General features: G+C 49.9%; 5 protein-coding genes across 5 annotated transcripts; 4 read left to right on the top strand and 1 right to left on the bottom strand.

Moving 5' to 3' along the window:
• Positions 1–773: 773 nt before the first annotated feature.
• Positions 774–3,724, top strand: EJ05DRAFT_440474 (ARM repeat-containing protein; the record flags this gene model as incomplete). The annotated part of the gene is made up of 3 exons (XM_033741931.1): positions 774–875; positions 924–3,566; positions 3,623–3,724. The coding sequence occupies 3 exons, from the start codon at positions 774–776 to the stop codon at positions 3,722–3,724; spliced, it is 2,847 nt and encodes a 948-aa protein (XP_033599607.1).
• Positions 3,725–7,344: 3,620 nt separating this feature from the next.
• Positions 7,345–8,199, top strand: EJ05DRAFT_501686 (uncharacterized protein; the record flags this gene model as incomplete). Its single annotated transcript, XM_033747142.1, has 2 exons — positions 7,345–7,635; positions 7,840–8,199. The coding sequence occupies 2 exons, from the start codon at positions 7,345–7,347 to the stop codon at positions 8,197–8,199; spliced, it is 651 nt and encodes a 216-aa protein (XP_033599606.1).
• A 197-nt stretch (positions 8,200–8,396) lies between these two features.
• On the top strand, positions 8,397–10,551 carry EJ05DRAFT_57176 (uncharacterized protein). The gene is made up of 4 exons (XM_033749769.1): positions 8,397–8,703; positions 8,755–9,060; positions 9,107–9,371; positions 9,423–10,551. Exons 1-4 carry the CDS (start codon positions 8,594–8,596, stop codon positions 10,407–10,409), a joined length of 1,668 nt encoding a protein of 555 aa, XP_033599605.1. The 5' UTR covers positions 8,397–8,593; the 3' UTR covers positions 10,410–10,551.
• Positions 10,552–11,375: 824 nt separating this feature from the next.
• EJ05DRAFT_57183 (uncharacterized protein) lies at positions 11,376–12,271 on the bottom strand. Its single transcript, XM_033749770.1, has one exon. It carries the CDS (start codon positions 12,238–12,240, stop codon positions 11,716–11,718), a length of 525 nt encoding a protein of 174 aa, XP_033599604.1. The 5' UTR covers positions 12,241–12,271; the 3' UTR covers positions 11,376–11,715.
• A 1,761-nt stretch (positions 12,272–14,032) lies between these two features.
• Positions 14,033–15,073, top strand: EJ05DRAFT_57070 (cysteine proteinase). The gene is made up of 2 exons (XM_033749768.1): positions 14,033–14,368; positions 14,420–15,073. The coding sequence occupies exons 1-2, from the start codon at positions 14,228–14,230 to the stop codon at positions 14,987–14,989; spliced, it is 711 nt and encodes a 236-aa protein (XP_033599603.1). The 5' UTR covers positions 14,033–14,227; the 3' UTR covers positions 14,990–15,073.
• Positions 15,074–16,254: the final 1,181 nt, after the last annotated feature.

Below are 16,254 nucleotides of genomic sequence, written 5' to 3'. Positions count from 1 at the left end.
GGTGTTAGCACAATATTAGAGACACAATAGTTTCGACTGTTGATCGTACGCATAGAATATTTTTACCATAATATTGAATAACAGCGAGTCGAAGGATATGTATATGTTCCCGACTTCCTGCTCTATCTACATAGCAGGAATGTGGGCTTACGAACCTCGGTTTCGTATTAGATGCCTCAGGGACAAGGCAACAATCAAAACCTGAAAAGTGGCAGGCACACAGAAGTGGGACCGTCCCCCGCCAGATTCGTTAAGGCTGTATGGCCACTGTTCGCCGCTCAACTTTGCAAAACGTCAAAAAGTTTCTCTCCTGAGACAAAGTGATCAAAGCGCAACAAGGCCATATATACGTACACCGAATCTCTCGCTTGGCCCGTACTAGTGGTCGGCTACACAATCCTCTTCCGTCATCCTCTTCAATCCGGATCTCTCCACGGCCCCGTCTATTTTTTCCGACGGAGCTTGGAAAGCCTTGAGCCTCTACACCCAGTCACTTGTAGCCTGAAAAATGCTAATATCCCAGTGACGCGCGGGAAAGTAGGTGTGTAATCTTCTGTAGCGCGAGAAACCTACAGGAGATCCCACCCCGAGATTTACGTCGCTAACATGACGCTACAGGTATATCTACGTCGCACAGAGCAGGACCTCATTTAAAGGCACGAGAAGTATCTTCGAGGCCGCCACTAAGCTGAAAGCCTTGTATCCGCCCCCCGTTGTTCGTAGCGTTCCCGTACGCATATAGCTCCACGAGGAGACACAAGAGAGTAGTAGTCATGGCTTGGGAACCACAGGAGGAGCCGCTGAAGCAGCTTGCAAAATATCTGCAAGATTCCCTCAATCATGCCGACAAGAATGTGATGAGAAACGCGGAGATTGTAGGTATCATGAAGCCTCGATCACCTAAGGAGACGTCTGATACCTAGCAGATGCTGAACCAAGCGAAAGCAAGCCCAGACATCAACAACTATCTAGCATACTTGTTTGCAAACAGTGGAGCCGCAACGGTCTCGAGCATAGTCCCAGAGTATGTCGATCTTGTGCGAGCCGCTGCCGCCATGATGCTGAAAAATGGTGTTCGGACATCGTATAAGGCAATCCCACAGTCAAGCAAAGACTACATCAAGTCCATGGTTCTACTTGGGATTCAAGATCCTAAATCAAACATGCGAAACTATGCTGGAAACGTTGTCACAGAGATCATACGTCAGGGAGGAGTCATGGGATGGCCGGAACTTCTTCAAGAGTTGATACTCTTGGCCAGCAACGAGAGCGGTAATTCAACACAGCAGACTCAGGAGGGGGCTATGGGTGCCCTCCTCAAGCTATGTGAAGACAACACCAAAGCTCTAGACAAAGATTATTCTGGTACAAGGCCGATAAATCACCTGTTTCCCAAATTCTTGCAGCTCACAACTAGCCCACTGCCAAAAGTGCGTGCGAATGCGTTAGCGAGCATGAATGTTTTCATTGCAGATCAACCTCCGGCGGTCATGTCTAACATTGACGCCTTATTATCACAACTCTCGCAACTCGCGGCGGACCCGAACACCGAAGTTCGAAAGCACGTATGCCGTGCTTTTATTCATATTGCTGATATCAGCCCTGAGCGGATCGCTCCGCATCTTGACGATCTTGTAAAATTCATGGTCTCACAACAGAGAACTGTAGAAGATCCTGAACTTGCGCTCGATGCTGCTGAATTCTGGCTATGTCTCGGTGAAGATGAGAATCTCCGAGATTATCTTGGCCCTTATCTGCCTCAGATCGTGCCTGTACTTCTAGACAGCATGGTATACGACAAGGACGAAGTGGAACGACTCGAAGCTGAAGCTGAGGATGACGCGGACGAAGACGACAACCAGGAAGATATAAAGCCCCAATTTGCATCGACTAAGGACGCCCGATTGACCGCTGCAACGAATGGTGAAACCGATACGAGCACTAATGGATCTGGAAAATCGACTGCCGCAAATTTTGATGAAAACGAACTCAGTGATGGTGAGATCGAGGACTACGACGACTCAGACATTGGAGATCCAGAAGAGCAGTGGAATCTTAGAAAATGCTCAGCGGCCGCCTTGGATGTGCTGGCATCAGTGTTCCACCAACCAGTGTTTGAAGAGACTCAACAGTACCTCAAAAACAATCTTAATCACCCAGAGTGGCCGTACCGCGAGGCCGCCGTTCTTGCTCTCGGTGCCATTGCCGAGGGCTGTATGGACGTGGTCACGCCTCATCTACCAGATTTGACGAATTACCTCACATCACTTCTTAATGATAAGCAGCCCGTAGTTCGCAAGATTACTTGCTGGTCACTTGGTCGCTATTCAGGGTGGGCATCACAACTCGATATGAATGGCCAACAGCAATATTTCGTTCCGGTCATGGACGGCATACTTCGACGAATGCTGGACAGCAATAAAAGCGTACAAGAGGCTGCCGCATCAGCATTCGCAAATCTAGAAGAGAAGGCAGGGAGATCACTCGAGAACTACTGCCCTGTCATTGTTCGACAGTTCGTCGAATGTTTTGCCCGATACAAGGATCGAAACATGTTCATATTGTATGACTGTGTTCAAACACTCGCGGAACATGTAGGCCCGGCGCTTGCGCGACCAGAGCTTATTCAAATACTCATGCCAGCCCTGATAGACCGCTGGAACAAGGTTTCGGATCAGTCGCGTGAGATGTTCCCGTTGCTAGAATGCTTGTCCTATGTGGCAACGGCTCTCAAATCCGAATTTGCACCCTTTGCTAAACCCATCTTCACGCGATGTATCACCATCATTCAACAGAACCTGGAAGCAGACTGGCTAGCGAAACAAGATCCTGGGATTGAGTCGCCAGACAAAGACTTTCTGGTAACGAGTCTAGACCTTCTGAGCGCGATCATTCAGTCTTTGGACAGTACGAATATTACAGACCTTGTTGCTACTTCTCAACCAAATCTTTTCAGACTGATAGCGTACTGCATGGACGATGGCAACAACGATGTTCGACAGTCGGCATACGCCCTTCTAGGCGATTGCGCCATTTACGTCTTTGATCAACTTCAGGAATACTTGCCATCGATATTGGAGATTCTGATAGCCCAACTCGAGCTCAGCCAAGTGTTGAATGATGCTAAACAGACCAACTACTCAGTCGTCAATAACGCTTGCTGGTCCGCTGGTGAGATTGCAATGAGGCGAGGCGCTGGCATGGCCCCCTACGTGGAACGCTTATTACAACGTTTGGCTGCTATTCTGTTCAATAATAAGGTTCCAATCTCTCTGAATGAGAATGCAGCAATCGCCGTAGGCAGACTAGGCATTGGCTGCCCTGATGCACTCGCCCCACACTTATCGCAATTCGGCCCCTCTTTCGTCAAGATTATCAGTCATGTAGACTGGACAGACGAGAAGAGCCACGCGCTGAGCGGATTCATCAACGTGGTTCTCGCCAACCCGGCCGCCATGGAGCACTGCCTGTTAGATTTCTTCGTGGAACTTGCTAGCGCCCCCAAGCATCACGTCGAGAGCGGGTCGTCCGACACGTCAGCCGATTGGCGAATTGCATTTCAAAAAGTGAGTCATCTTTCCACTGCCTCCGCTTTGTTAATCGCCAGCTAATATCTGTATAGGCCATAGACGTGTATAAGGGAATGATCAACAACTTCGATGGATTTCTCCAACAGCTCCCCACAGAGAAGGAGCAACTGTTACGGCAAACTTACCGGGTGTGAAAAGCTTTACTTGAAACGGGATATTTGGCGTAACGTGTGTGGAAGGCCCGATTGTGGTCGATGGGGTATAAGCGCATTGGCAATCGGAGCATTCCACAAAAGGAAGGCATGATCTCAGAAACATTTACATGATGATGTTGTGAGGCATTGATGGTATTGGGCATGATAGACTTTGCAGCGTTCTTTGACCTTCTTCGTTGACCGGACCACGTCGACCCTGGCGAGATCTATGTCCACGGTAATGTCCGTGGATATACTTCTGCGTAGCGTGGGCGGTCTCGAACGATCGACCGAGGATGGTGGTGGTGGTGATGGTGATGGTGATTGTTCCCAACCCCTTGTAGGTAGCTTTAGGTAGTTTTACAGTAACCCTAAGAGGTCAATACCTCTCTGTACCTGTGATGGATCTGGCACACTGCGCGCGCCGACAAAAATCTCTCAGCATAGTCAAACAGATTTCGGCTCCGTCTGACTATTCGCTCATCAGAATAGATGACACGGCTATTGGTACAGCACGCACGCGGCGGTGTCGTTGAGGCACATAATTAACCGACCTCCTGTGCTTGGTTATGGCCTTCCTACAGGATCTTCTTATAGATAGGCAGGCAGGCAGGCAGATATACGAGCCACACCAACAGACGGCTAGTAGGGATAGTACGCGGGTTCATGAAGTCTTCGCGGCCGAGTCTTGCATTTAGATTTTGCTATTCATGCGCTTAGTATGTCCCTTCGGCTCCCTTCTTTAGCACGATAGGAGGCGAAGGATGGGAGGAGGATGGAGGAAGGGATGGATTGAAGGTGGAGGCTAGGTAAGATAGTGAGGTAAATCTAGAGTCGGAAGATAGTCTTTTCAGGCTTCTTTCAATGATCTCTGTTGTATGTAGTATGTACGACGAATGATACTCGTCTGATCGTGAGGCACGGCACGTACGTCAATGTGGTTTTCGACTTGCCAGGGTTGGCTTCTGGGCGGAAACCCGGAGCTGGGGGGAGGTTGTATGTATGTTATGTCCTGCTTAGGTGAGAACTACTGCTCTGGTGATGTGATGTATTGATGTGTGTTTGCAGTGCGTAACATGTTTGTGGGTAGTATGTATGTCTGTATGTAGGGTATGTATCTATCTATTCAGAGAATTGAAGTCAGCCTCGCCGTGTATGGAAGCATGCATCGCATCCTTGTCCTCCCTATCTATCTATCAATATATCTGTTTATGACATCCAACTCTGTCTTTGTTTGCCGCGCCCATACACACAATGCACATAATTAATAGACCTGCTGCTGCCCCCCCTGGGGGTGTGCGGGCCGCCAAGATCTGCTCAGCGCACCCCTGTCGAGCTGAGCCAAGGCCTTAGCGAAATATTAGCGCAATCGGGGCACGAATAGGAAAAGATCGGGTATCTTGGTAGGTGGTATGCGGGATGGGATGGGGTGTTGGGCCGCCCGTAGTTCTAGACTGGTCGGCCGAGCACGGGCGAGTTAGTAGAGCAGGTGGGTGGTGGTTGGTGGTCCGGGAGCGTTGGCTGTTTTGGGGAATGCTGATTGTGGGCTGGTTTGTGTGTAGGCACAGATGCTGTGGATATGGTTGTAGATATTAGGTGGTCACTCAGGTGGCTATGTGGTTTGGTTTTCTATACCGGTGGTTGTTTACTTGGTAACGGTACGGGTTATCCGGTCGTTATTTGGCCCCCAAGGAGCTTTCCATAAAACTAGAAATACATCAAGCTTCTTTTGGTTTAGACGTCGATCACCAGTAATGTTTGAACAGGCATACATGTTGTTCATGCATATTCTTGATGATTAGGCAGTTGGGACACATATGAAGAACTGTTGCTTCAAGCAATTATTCTGCAAGCGAAGTCGAAGCTTGTATCGGCGTTCGAGTGTCGGCCTGACTCCTAAGAGGTATCATGACACACGGGTTGTGGAGTGGCCTTTACTTGGCTTGCATTGTGTTCCAACATATGAGTGCGTCTGTTAGGACGTCGTCTGACCGATGAGACCATCGCTTGTGAGTTGGTGCTTTGATAGATAGACTTCATGATGATGTATGTTTGATCAGAGCGACTGCAAGACCTAACTGTGATGCTGTTCTGAAGATGGCAGTGCACATCGATGAGGTCGGAGATGCATCTGTTTCAGCTGTCAAAGTGTGTTTCAGACGCGATCAACAGCACTATTACCTGTTATCCAAACCCTCAAGCTTTTTGCGAAAACAATCTTTCGGAGGCCAAGCATCGAGGCTCATAGAGATGGTCCGCCCACAATGAACTGGAAAAGCTGTAAAGTCAAGCATCGGACGCCATCGCTTCACCCTGTTCCACCCCCTGCGCAGCGGCTGATCTGCTGCTTGCAAGCTTGGTGGAGGCTTAACTGGTGGAGGCTGCTCGCTTTCCTCTCCCAAGCCATCAAGAATTGTGACAGGTGCATGACCAGGCGGAGGTGGGGATCAACCCGTTTACAATTACTGATTTGGGGGGTCAAAGGCGAGAAAGGACGGCGATGGGCTCAGAGGCGCCGCAACCGCCAGGCATCGTCGCGCTGGCAAGCCTTAGTTTCGGTACTCGTGCCACTAGAAAAAAGCTTGGCCCCGCTTGGAGTTCAGATACAGATACATACATACTGGTAATTAGGCGCACGGGGCGAGGGGGCATTAAGGTTTGCATAATGTTATGATGTTATTGACAGACACTATGCTAGCGGGCGATCAGCAATGCCAGAGAGTATATAACCAGTTACCATTGCATGCTTCTTTACCTTATTAGGTAAGACGCTCACTAAAAGTACCTAAGTTTGTGAAGTTGCGGGGAGAATATAATTTTGACGGATGCATATTATTCGTGGGCATCATGTCCATCCATCCTGGCTCCCATAGGGATTGGGTAGCGTAGTCAAAGTTTAAATTCAGTGACTATTCATCACACGCATTATGTTTCGCCTATAAGTGCTTGCTGTATCGGAATACTCAACACAATCCCATACAATCTTGTGCCGGTCAAAGAGGAAATCGGACGACCATTTATGGGGGCGCCGGGGCGTAAATTTAGTAGCAAAACCTACCACGTTGGCGGAATTGTGTCAAAGCTTCTACAACTTCTCCTCTACCTTTTTCCTTCCAATCACTCCCTCGAATACATGAACCCCCCCCCCCCCCCCCTCCGCTTATTTTACTTGCATCACCGTCATATGTCCCTCGACTACAAGCACACGACCCAACGCAGGCCACTCGCTCCTTACCACATGGAGGCATAACATTGCATCCGAAGTCTGGTCACAACCGGGCAGACTCGCTGTAGTCTGTCCCTACGTGCCAATCTCTGGCATAGCTTCGACTTGCGCTGTACTGCCACTAAAACACACTCTGACCTTTGTGCCATGTTGGCCGTTCAGATTACAGCTTCTAACCATACACATACAAGCTGTATAAGTTTGTTGGTACACCCAAAAGACTCGCTGTATGGCTGTTGATCGTGTGCTAGCTGCATCGTCACCCCCTGCGTTACCTACATGGACACCCCTCCCCCCGAGCATATCCACACAGTAATCCAGTTTCGTGGCCATTCTCGGCCTGGCCTACAGTTTAAAGCGGCCAAGGCCAGGTCTTGACTCAACCTTTGAAGAAATGAATACACTCAGTCAGCACGCAGCCTGTACTGCATGCTTCTTGTCGGCTTGGTCTCCCGACAGTCCAGGTGCTTTGGTCCCTGACTTCTGGTCTCCCCACGAGCCCATGACAGTGCAGCAGTCAAGCAACTCACCGGCCAGTAGCGCGATGACCAGTATTCTTGCTAGTGTCTCGACAGCGCCGTGGCGTTCTGATGTTATGCACGGCGTCTGTGATAAGCGAGACACTAGAGCCCAGAGCAAGGCTATCAATCGTCAAAGGCATTGCCAAAACCTACATGGGCCAAGTGTAAGGAGTGCTCTGTGGGGGTCGATTGACTAGTAGCCGCACATCTCACAATAATTCATTTGGGCACGGACTCGGCATGAGACGCCATAGCGGGAGCCCATGCTTTTCCTATCCGCACATGGCTGCCTTGCCTTGCCAGTGATTCCTGCGACGGTCCATGCGACCGGAATAGAGCTTGTTCTTCACTCAGCTAATAGTTCCCAGTACCACGGGGGCATCGGGACCACTGAGGGCTATGTCATACGAACAACCCTCGCTGCTCCATCTAGATTCAAGCAGCCTGTATCCTTTTTCAGCGTCATATTCCAGCTTGACTGGCATGTTACTGCCTCCTCTTCTATTCCTGGACTCGATATACAAACCCTGGTCCTGACAAGTCTGCCTGAGCTATTGACTCAAGTCTTACCAGCTCGTGGTCAGTCACACGGAAACTCTCATCAAAACAGCCTCGTGAGTGGCTCACCTCATTCCGGGCGCGACTTCTCCACGGTGACAGCAATCAACGTCACATTCACTGAAATTCGACGTTGTCGCACATCCATCCAGTCAACCCTAAAGCAGTAATTGTCCCTGAATTCACCCCGACACAGCGTTGAAACTGCAAATCAGCCCTACCTTATCCACTGGTCACATTTAAGCCTACAGTTACAGAAAGATTACACGAGTCGATTTTAGCACATAGACTTCAGCTGTCGTCGTTCGTGGCCGGGGGCTTTTAACCACCGGCTGCCACGCTCACCTGTTTCAATTTACACTTCCGAAGATCTTCGCCGAACACAGCTATTCCAGCCCCGCGTTCGAACTGACTCTATTTTTTTTCTGGCTTGGCTAGTGGACGTTGATAATTCATATACGGACTACCCGCTTTTGTCTTGAGCCTAGTCATACCTCATCTCTTCACTCAACGACGCCCTATCTAACATTAACATCAAACAAACCATCAACTTTACTACACAACATGGCCGGTCCTGGAGGTGGTCCTTCTCGTCGCAGTCATACTAAGTCAAGGAAAGGCTGTCGTACGTGCAAGAAGAGGCATATCCGCTGTGATGAAGCATTCCCACAATGGTAAGTGTTTGAACGAGCAGATATGGGACATTGCTAATATTTATTCTACAGTCGAAATTGTACCAAACATCAGGTCAGGTGTGATTACATGGATAGTCCCAGTGTATCATCACCAGGCGGTTTCGATGGTACAGCCAGCGCCAATCTGCTCTGGACTAAAGAGATAGAACAAACCGTGGATATCTGGCTGCGAAATGGGGAGTTCCCATTCCCGGAGCTCAGAGTGTATCCACAGCCCCAGTGGCATTCATACTCAAAGACGGAGCTTCGTCTTATACATCACTTGTGCTCGATAACCAATGAGATGTTACGAAATCGGTCAACAAAGTTGACAGTATGGACCGATTGTCTCCCACAGTAAGCGAAGTCAAACCTGTCGGTGCCAGAGACCTGACGATAGCAGAGTGATTTCCCTGGGCGCCTCGCATGCGCATGTCATGCACGCGATGCTAGCATTCTCGGCGTCCCATCTAGCCTGGATATCTCAATCATCGGAAACGCGGCATCTGGCTGGCTACTACGCTAGTCTTGCACTACGAGATGTCCAGCAAGAGGTTGGCAACGTCAATCGATCGAATGCGGATGCTTTATTAGCCTCATCCATGTTGTTGCAATGGGTAGCAACAGACTGGCGTGGGTGGTCTACCCTTGTGGCAAATTCAAGTCACGTAAGTCATCCATCAGGACCAACGATATCAACGACTCACATATACCTTAAGATTATGAATGCAATGCAAGCATGGAAGAATGAATCCATATTCGCGGATTACCTAAACGATGCAAGCTCGAGATATTCACAACAATACATGAATCCAAACGGAACCGTCGTAACCCCTGACACTCACCGTGACCACCTCAACACCCTACAACATATCCACAGCTGCCTTCGATACCTTCTTGCATATCTCAATCACTACGACCAGGAACGAAAATGGGTCGAGCAACTTCTTGGATTCATTGAGCGTCTACAAAATTCTACACCTGCTCAAGCACTTGACGAACAGTTCAGCCAACTTTACGCCCTCCGGAAGTGGCTGTTCTGGGTTCCCATCTCACTGCTCGCTGTTCGCCGCAATGACGCCATGGTTCTCACTGTCATTGCCTACTTCTACGCCACAGCGCTGGCTCTCGAGCCCATGTTTCCAGACGTAGGACATGCCTTCTGCGCATCTTTCGCTCTACAACCACTCGAAGCAATCCTCGCAACTATCGCAACCTACCAGGTCGAAAACGCTTACGACGCTGCTGTGTCCGCAGCAGTAACATGCATTGGCTTTCCCAGAGAAACTGCAGCAAGCTATAGAGCCCGGCGCCAGCGTGATAATCTTGGTGCACTGCATACTTCACCCTCATACTACGATCCCAGCGCCGCACAGCTCAATCTTGCAGGGCCATTCGATCTCGTAGGCTCTGGACCCTCCTTGTCCCCTGCTGCACCATCGCCCCTAAGCTACTACGGCCAGTCCAATCCCTACGACTCGCGACCAACGAGCATCGACTACAGTGGCATGTCCATCAGCAGCAACAGCATCACCAACAGCGCCGGTTACATCTCGCCACATCTCCCGCCTACTGCGCCCGCGCTCTCATATCCGGTATCGCAGGAAGAGGTGGCAGCAGTAGCAGCAGCAGCAGCGTACACGCCCTACCCCGGCGTACAGCTTGCTTACAGCGGGTTCGTGTCCACTCCCGCCGTCTGGACGTAAGCAGAGAATAGACGCTGAACGATGTTTTTGTGTTGCAGGCACCGCCTCTCGCCCGCGCGCCATGCTGCTACTGCTGCTGCTGCTACTACTCCTGCTACTCCTGCTATTACCATGCAGCTGCCGTCGATAATGGACCAGATGCTTGGACACAGGGGCCAAACTCCGGCGGCGCGCCCGCAACAACAGCAACAGCATCAGCAACAGCAACAGCAGTATAATCCTCCTTATCCACCCGGCGCCCCGGCGAATCACCATTGGTCGGCTCGGCAGCACCCGCCTGCAGGATGAAGTTCCAGAACTCACTTCGACTCGCACTCTACTCCCTATTCTCCTGCACACAGAGAGCACATCTTCGGTGCCTCGTCATACTTGCTCGTGGTGTCCTACCAACCGATGCAGAGGGCTGTGGGCATGGTGCCATGGGCTATCCTATGCCTGCAAAGCTATGCCACGCCACGGTACCCATCGTGCGACTTCATATCTTGTTTTTGGCACACTCGTGCACTTACTTGCTTACTACACAACTGGGCATGCGCAATGGGTGGTGCATAGAATTCCAAGGTATTTCCATTTGCAACAGGCATTACATGCATACCATCATTCAGCCGCAGCTAGCGCTCGGGTAAAACACCGTTGTGCTACGGCCAGCAGAAGGACACGCCTGACCATATCGAAGGGATGCAGCACGTTCTCATTCTTATCCGGGGTCTCTTGACTTTGTCTGTATGCCATGCTTTTGTTGGCTTTGCGTTCTGTTACATATTCTATGACGGCTTCTATTCTTGTGAATTAGTTTTGCGAAGAGGTGGAGATCAGACTAGCCCGGTACGGCTCAGAAAAGAATACGCAGTAGAAACATTAGTGGGATACGACGCAATGTAAATGAGTGAGTGAGTGTGCGAGTGTGTGGGTGTATTGCAGATGCTAGTTTGATCGGATGGCAAGTGGAGTTTTTGGAGTCTTGGTTCTGAAGGGAATACCACAAAGAGCGAGCGACATGAGTTTACGATTTTCTAAATACGATATCGCGCATCTGAGAGCGTCTTTACGGTCTTGATTGATATCCAGACAGTATATGCTGTCTGGAAAATAATGATCCTATTTACTACATACTCCATTGATCTTTGAGTTTCTCGTTAGAATAACGAAGGGGGATGCACCAATAGTTACAGGAGTGTTTAAAAGAGGTCAAGGCGGGGTGGGCAACGCAGGTCGACAGAGGTCGAACGAGTATAGCCAATCCGAAGCTGATGGCGTAAAAAGCCAATGGGGGTACAATGCATCTAGAACTCTGCTGCCTGCCTACCTACCTATCTTTGCGCCCTTTGCAAAAGGTGATAGGTGCGATGCTTAGGTGTGTTGCTAGTGCACTCCCGAGTGAACACAATGAAGTCATGACATAACGTTGCGGCCAACTGGATGGATGAGAGCAGCTGGATGCTGTAGCAGAATTGGCGTAATCGTTGTGCCACGATACGGGGTCATCTTCTACGTGATAGGTAGGAGACGGATATAGACACCGCTCCCTTGCACACATACACAAACATGATGGAGACTTGCTACAACAGTGATGTTGCATTCGACGACGCCGATATGATGATGATAACGTTGCATACAGCGACACCGACAGGCATGTAGTGAGTGTTCCAATCGCGTCATCTATCCACCCGAGGCATCGGATGACATGGACGTCTATCCTGGAAACCTCGTGGGGTTGGTTGTAAGAGGTGAATGTTCTGGGACGTCGGGAGTCGATGAACCTATTCTGGGCACAACCCTTGTTTGCTGACCGGCACGCGCAGCTGTAAATATTAACACTGTTGCCTAGCATCCATGTGTCCAGATTATGGATTCCATGCTGAGAGATTGACAGCATGGGGCGGTCATTCCGGAGTCTTCTCCGCCTAGTTTTGTCGACGCAGTATCCCAATAGGAGTATTGCGTGGTCGTGTTCGAGGCTTCGATCGAGCCATGCATGGCAGTCGGAGACTGACGTTAGCTTCAGCTTGTTTCTGCACGTTTATTTTTCCTTGGCTGTCTGCTACCTATCGTTATCAAGAAAATGCAGAGTCTGCGGCCCGTCCATTGCTGACAACGTGGTCGCGCGCGATAGCACACAAATGACAGGAGAGTCGCAGATGGTGGTGGTGTGCTCCTATCACCATACGTGCCCTGGCCTGGAACCTGTCTCCTGGGTCCGGGGGATTGTTGCGGACCCTTGCTGACACGACACTCGAGGTCCCTTTGTTGCAGTGCAGCAGCATGCATTCCTATTTCCAGACCTGTGGACCTGGGTCTGGAATCTGCGCCTACATTCGGAGGTACAGGTATGATCCCAGACTACAGGCACGAGCGAAACGAAATGCGTTTATGGTTGTGTCTTGTCCGTTACGTTCACACCTAGGCCTACGGCTTTGCGGGTAGTCTTGCGGGAGGGAGTCTGAGCGCTCGGAGTGCTCGGAGTGAGAAAGTTATTAGTGCTTTCTGATGGGCGCAAATTCATTGCTAAGCAGCCTCAGCAGCATTCCTCGTATCTGCCGTCTGGTACCTGTATAGGATTCTTGAAGGGTCACTCGAGATTGCTGTTCTGTATGGAAGGGTCAGTTACCCCGGTTCATGTTGAGTATCCGTAGGTGACTGGAATCCTGGCTGATACTCCTGATTCAATCACTTTACTTGTATACAGAGCTTCTAGATGGTCCAACAACATTCGTGCTTGGCTTGGCTGATCCAAATATCTCCACAGTGCGCTTGTTAAGTCCTTCAGCCTCGAGGCCGTGGAGGCGAAGGTATGTCCCACACACATACAGCTGCTGCGGTCGATTGATGGCTAGAAGCTCTCTGCTGGTGATAGGAGGGAATGGCTGTGATCAATCGCTTTACATGATCAGCCGTCGCCGAAGCCGATTCGGGAGTGTTTTGGTCACCGGCAGCCTAAACCTTTAAGCGGCATCGACGGTGCAATAGCCGAATAGGACCGATGATCGGCACGAAGAAGTGATCGGTGTGAATAAAGTAGGCCGTGGTGTTAGAGTATGGAACCCCGGGGGGTGCTTTAGTGTAAGAAATCGGTCGGCCGAGGCGGACCTAGCGGAAAGAAAAGCAGGGGAGGGGGGGAGGGGGTGCTCGGAGGTCGAAGGTCGTCTGTTGACGTGGCGCGACTGCACCATGGACCCTGATTCTTACCTAATCTTCCCGACCGACATTCCTCCGGTAAAATTACAAGCTGATCTCATGGGTTGAAGCTTACGGCGAGAGCTACACACCAGTGGACGCGTTGCACCATTCGATTACCGCCATACTCTAGCTTAACCGTAACTCTATTTGCTGGTTGAAGAGCACCAGCAAGTGACAAGGGGAAGCGATACCTCGCCATGTCGGGAGGCTGGAATACCATTGAATCAGACGCGGTTTGTGCGCCACCCATGCACTCCCACCAAGCTTTGCTATCAATATGCGTTTATAGGCACTCTTGAAATCACTCTCATCTGGTCGTCCACGACTTGGCGTGTCGTCTGATATTATCGCTGATCTTGTGAATACGTAGGGCGTCTTCACCTACCTACTTCAGAACCTCGGAGCCAAGGATGTACAGTTCGAGGAATTGATATCACTAGAGCCAGACGAGTTAAAGCAGCTTAGGTATGCGGAAGTTTTCCGATGCGCTACCAGACGCAGCATCATATGTATCTAGGTCCTGAATCTGACTGCAATTCAGTCCTCTGTATGGTGTAATTTTCCTCTTCAAATACCCAACTGGCGACGCAGCGGCCAAAGCGACCAGAGATGGCACGCTCGACCACGATGCGGCCGACAACATGTTCTTCGCTGCACAAACCATCCAGAATGCATGTGGTACACAAGCGTTACTATCAGTGCTGCTGAATAAGGACGATGAGTTGGACATAGGACCTCAGCTGAAAGAGTTCAAGGAGTTTACCAATATGTTCCCTGCAGAGGCAAGACATCATGCGGACGAGGCCTGAGATGGGGATTCTGACAGTAAACAGATTCGTGGAGAAGCTCTTTCCAACTCCGAGTTGATTCGCACCGTTCACAATTCTTTCGCTCGGTCCTCGCCCTTCATCGATGAGACCCAACGTACAGCCAACGAAGATGATGATGTTTACCACTTCATAGCATATACTTGCGTCAACAATACTCTCTATGAGCTCGATGGTCTACAACCTGCGCCCATTTCTCACGGCCCTTGTACCACCACGTCCTTTCCCGATGCCGTCATCCCTGTTCTACAGAAACGAATTGCACGTTATCCAGCACACGAGATCCGATTCAACCTGCTGGCTATGTGTAGGGATCTGCGCATTCGCGCAAGAGAAATCGGTGATCATGAACAACTTCAAAGGGAAGAGCAGAAGCGGACTGAATGGCTGTGGGAGAACGCACTGCGGAGGCATAACTTCGTTGGCTTCACGGGTGAACTATTAAAGGGTGTAGTGAGGCAGAAACTCAAGGAGGGAACTTATGATCAGTGGGTGGAAGAGAGCAAGAAGAAGACAAGAACGAGGATGGAGGAGAGGAAGAAACAAGGGGTGGCTGGGGATGAGATGGACGTGTGATAGATTGGTTGTTCACAAGATCTCAAAGCTACGTCGTTGCATACTCGAAAACTTAGCTTTCCAACTTTCCAACTTTTCTACGCCGTCATCATACCCTCCCCTTTCTCCGGATCTGCTACCCACAATAACAACGCCAGCCATCATCTAATCGTTTGCAGGTCTCGTCTTCAGGTATAAGCTTGGCGCAGTGTGGGGGAAGTGGAGCCCGCTAAAGATTGCTTAAACAGGGACCAAAGCCGTACGCGAGTTGTATACCATGCAGTAAATAACCTCATGCATACAGATGACTGTGTGGAGTTTGAAAAGGTCGCTACAAAAGTCTCCATACCTTGTTCGGTTCACATGTACTAAGACCTAGGCAAGGCGAATTCGCATGCAGCTGATGCTGAAGAAACTCATTACCGAGTGTGCCACATGGGAAAGCGAGGTCCCTAAAAATGACTTCGCTTGAGCTTGGTACAGGGATCGTGGTCGTGGAGCAGAGTATTTTTCCTAGTTGTCTCACGGCGCCAGTCTTGCGAGGTAGATGTCACCACAATAGGGCCTAAACCGATATTCTCCTCCAATCCGCCTTACCACGCAGAGTCTATAATTCTGCCTACCTACATTAGGAGGCCGCGAAATGGATAAGAGTATTAACACCAAGCACTGGAAATGGGCTTCAGATTGCAGTACTCTCGGGAATGTTAACCAGGATTTGGGTTATTCTATGTACTGCAGATCTTCGGCACTATGGACTGAGAAATACACTTTTACAAAACCTGCCACTTGGGAACCCAGGAGTAAGCATATACACATATCGACCTGATCACCTATCACGGTGACGAAGGCTGTTGAATTTTGTCGTTCTCCTGAGTCCAAAGCATTTAGCTCGTGGAAGCCCCTTAACCCCACGAGATCAGTCACAGATTGATAAGATTAAAACGTCATTGGGGGCTAAACTTTCCGTTTGCGGTTAGACTCACGAACCTCATGCCAATGCAATATCTGCGCAAAATGATTGTAGAAGGGTCCCGAAATACAGATTCGATGGGGTTTTTTCCTATAGAAAAGATATCATTAGAAAGAAAGAAAAGCCCGCCTGCGAGACCCTCACAAGAGAGTTTTTTCACTGAAAAATGCGCGATGTCTCGTTGGAGCCGGTGACCGGGCATTGATAGTGACCCGCGCTACCACCAACCATTCAGGCAGTGTATGAGCGGCGTTGAGGTCCGTCTTGGCAGTGGTGAGCTTTTATACATGTGCACACTTCCTTATTCCTTCAT

This window comes from Pseudovirgaria hyperparasitica (assembly GCF_010093815.1).
Source record: "Pseudovirgaria hyperparasitica strain CBS 121739 unplaced genomic scaffold EJ05scaffold_10, whole genome shotgun sequence".
NCBI lineage: Eukaryota > Fungi > Ascomycota > Dothideomycetes > Acrospermales > Acrospermaceae > Pseudovirgaria > Pseudovirgaria hyperparasitica.
Note: the sequence above shows the minus strand (reverse complement) of the source record. Positions and strands in the feature narration are given on the sequence as shown.

What these genes read in the sequence shown, in the direction of transcription:
- EJ05DRAFT_57176 (XM_033749769.1), top strand. Translation starts at nt 8,594, where the DNA reads ATGGCCGGTCCTGGAGGTGGTCCTTCTCGTCGCAGTCATACTAAGTCA. An exon ending in GATGAAGCATTCCCACAATG is followed by an intron (nt 8,704 to 8,754) that starts GTAAGTGTTTGA and finishes TTTATTCTACAG; the next exon opens with TCGAAATTGTACCAAACATC. An exon ending in TGGACCGATTGTCTCCCACA is followed by an intron (nt 9,061 to 9,106) that starts GTAAGCGAAGTC and finishes TGACGATAGCAG; the next exon opens with AGTGATTTCCCTGGGCGCCT.
- EJ05DRAFT_57183 (XM_033749770.1), bottom strand. Translation starts at nt 12,240, where the DNA reads ATGCTAGGCAACAGTGTTAATATTTACAGCTGCGCGTGCCGGTCAGCA.
- EJ05DRAFT_57070 (XM_033749768.1), top strand. Translation starts at nt 14,228, where the DNA reads ATGTTCTTCGCTGCACAAACCATCCAGAATGCATGTGGTACACAAGCG. An exon ending in CCAATATGTTCCCTGCAGAG is followed by an intron (nt 14,369 to 14,419) that starts GCAAGACATCAT and finishes GACAGTAAACAG; the next exon opens with ATTCGTGGAGAAGCTCTTTC.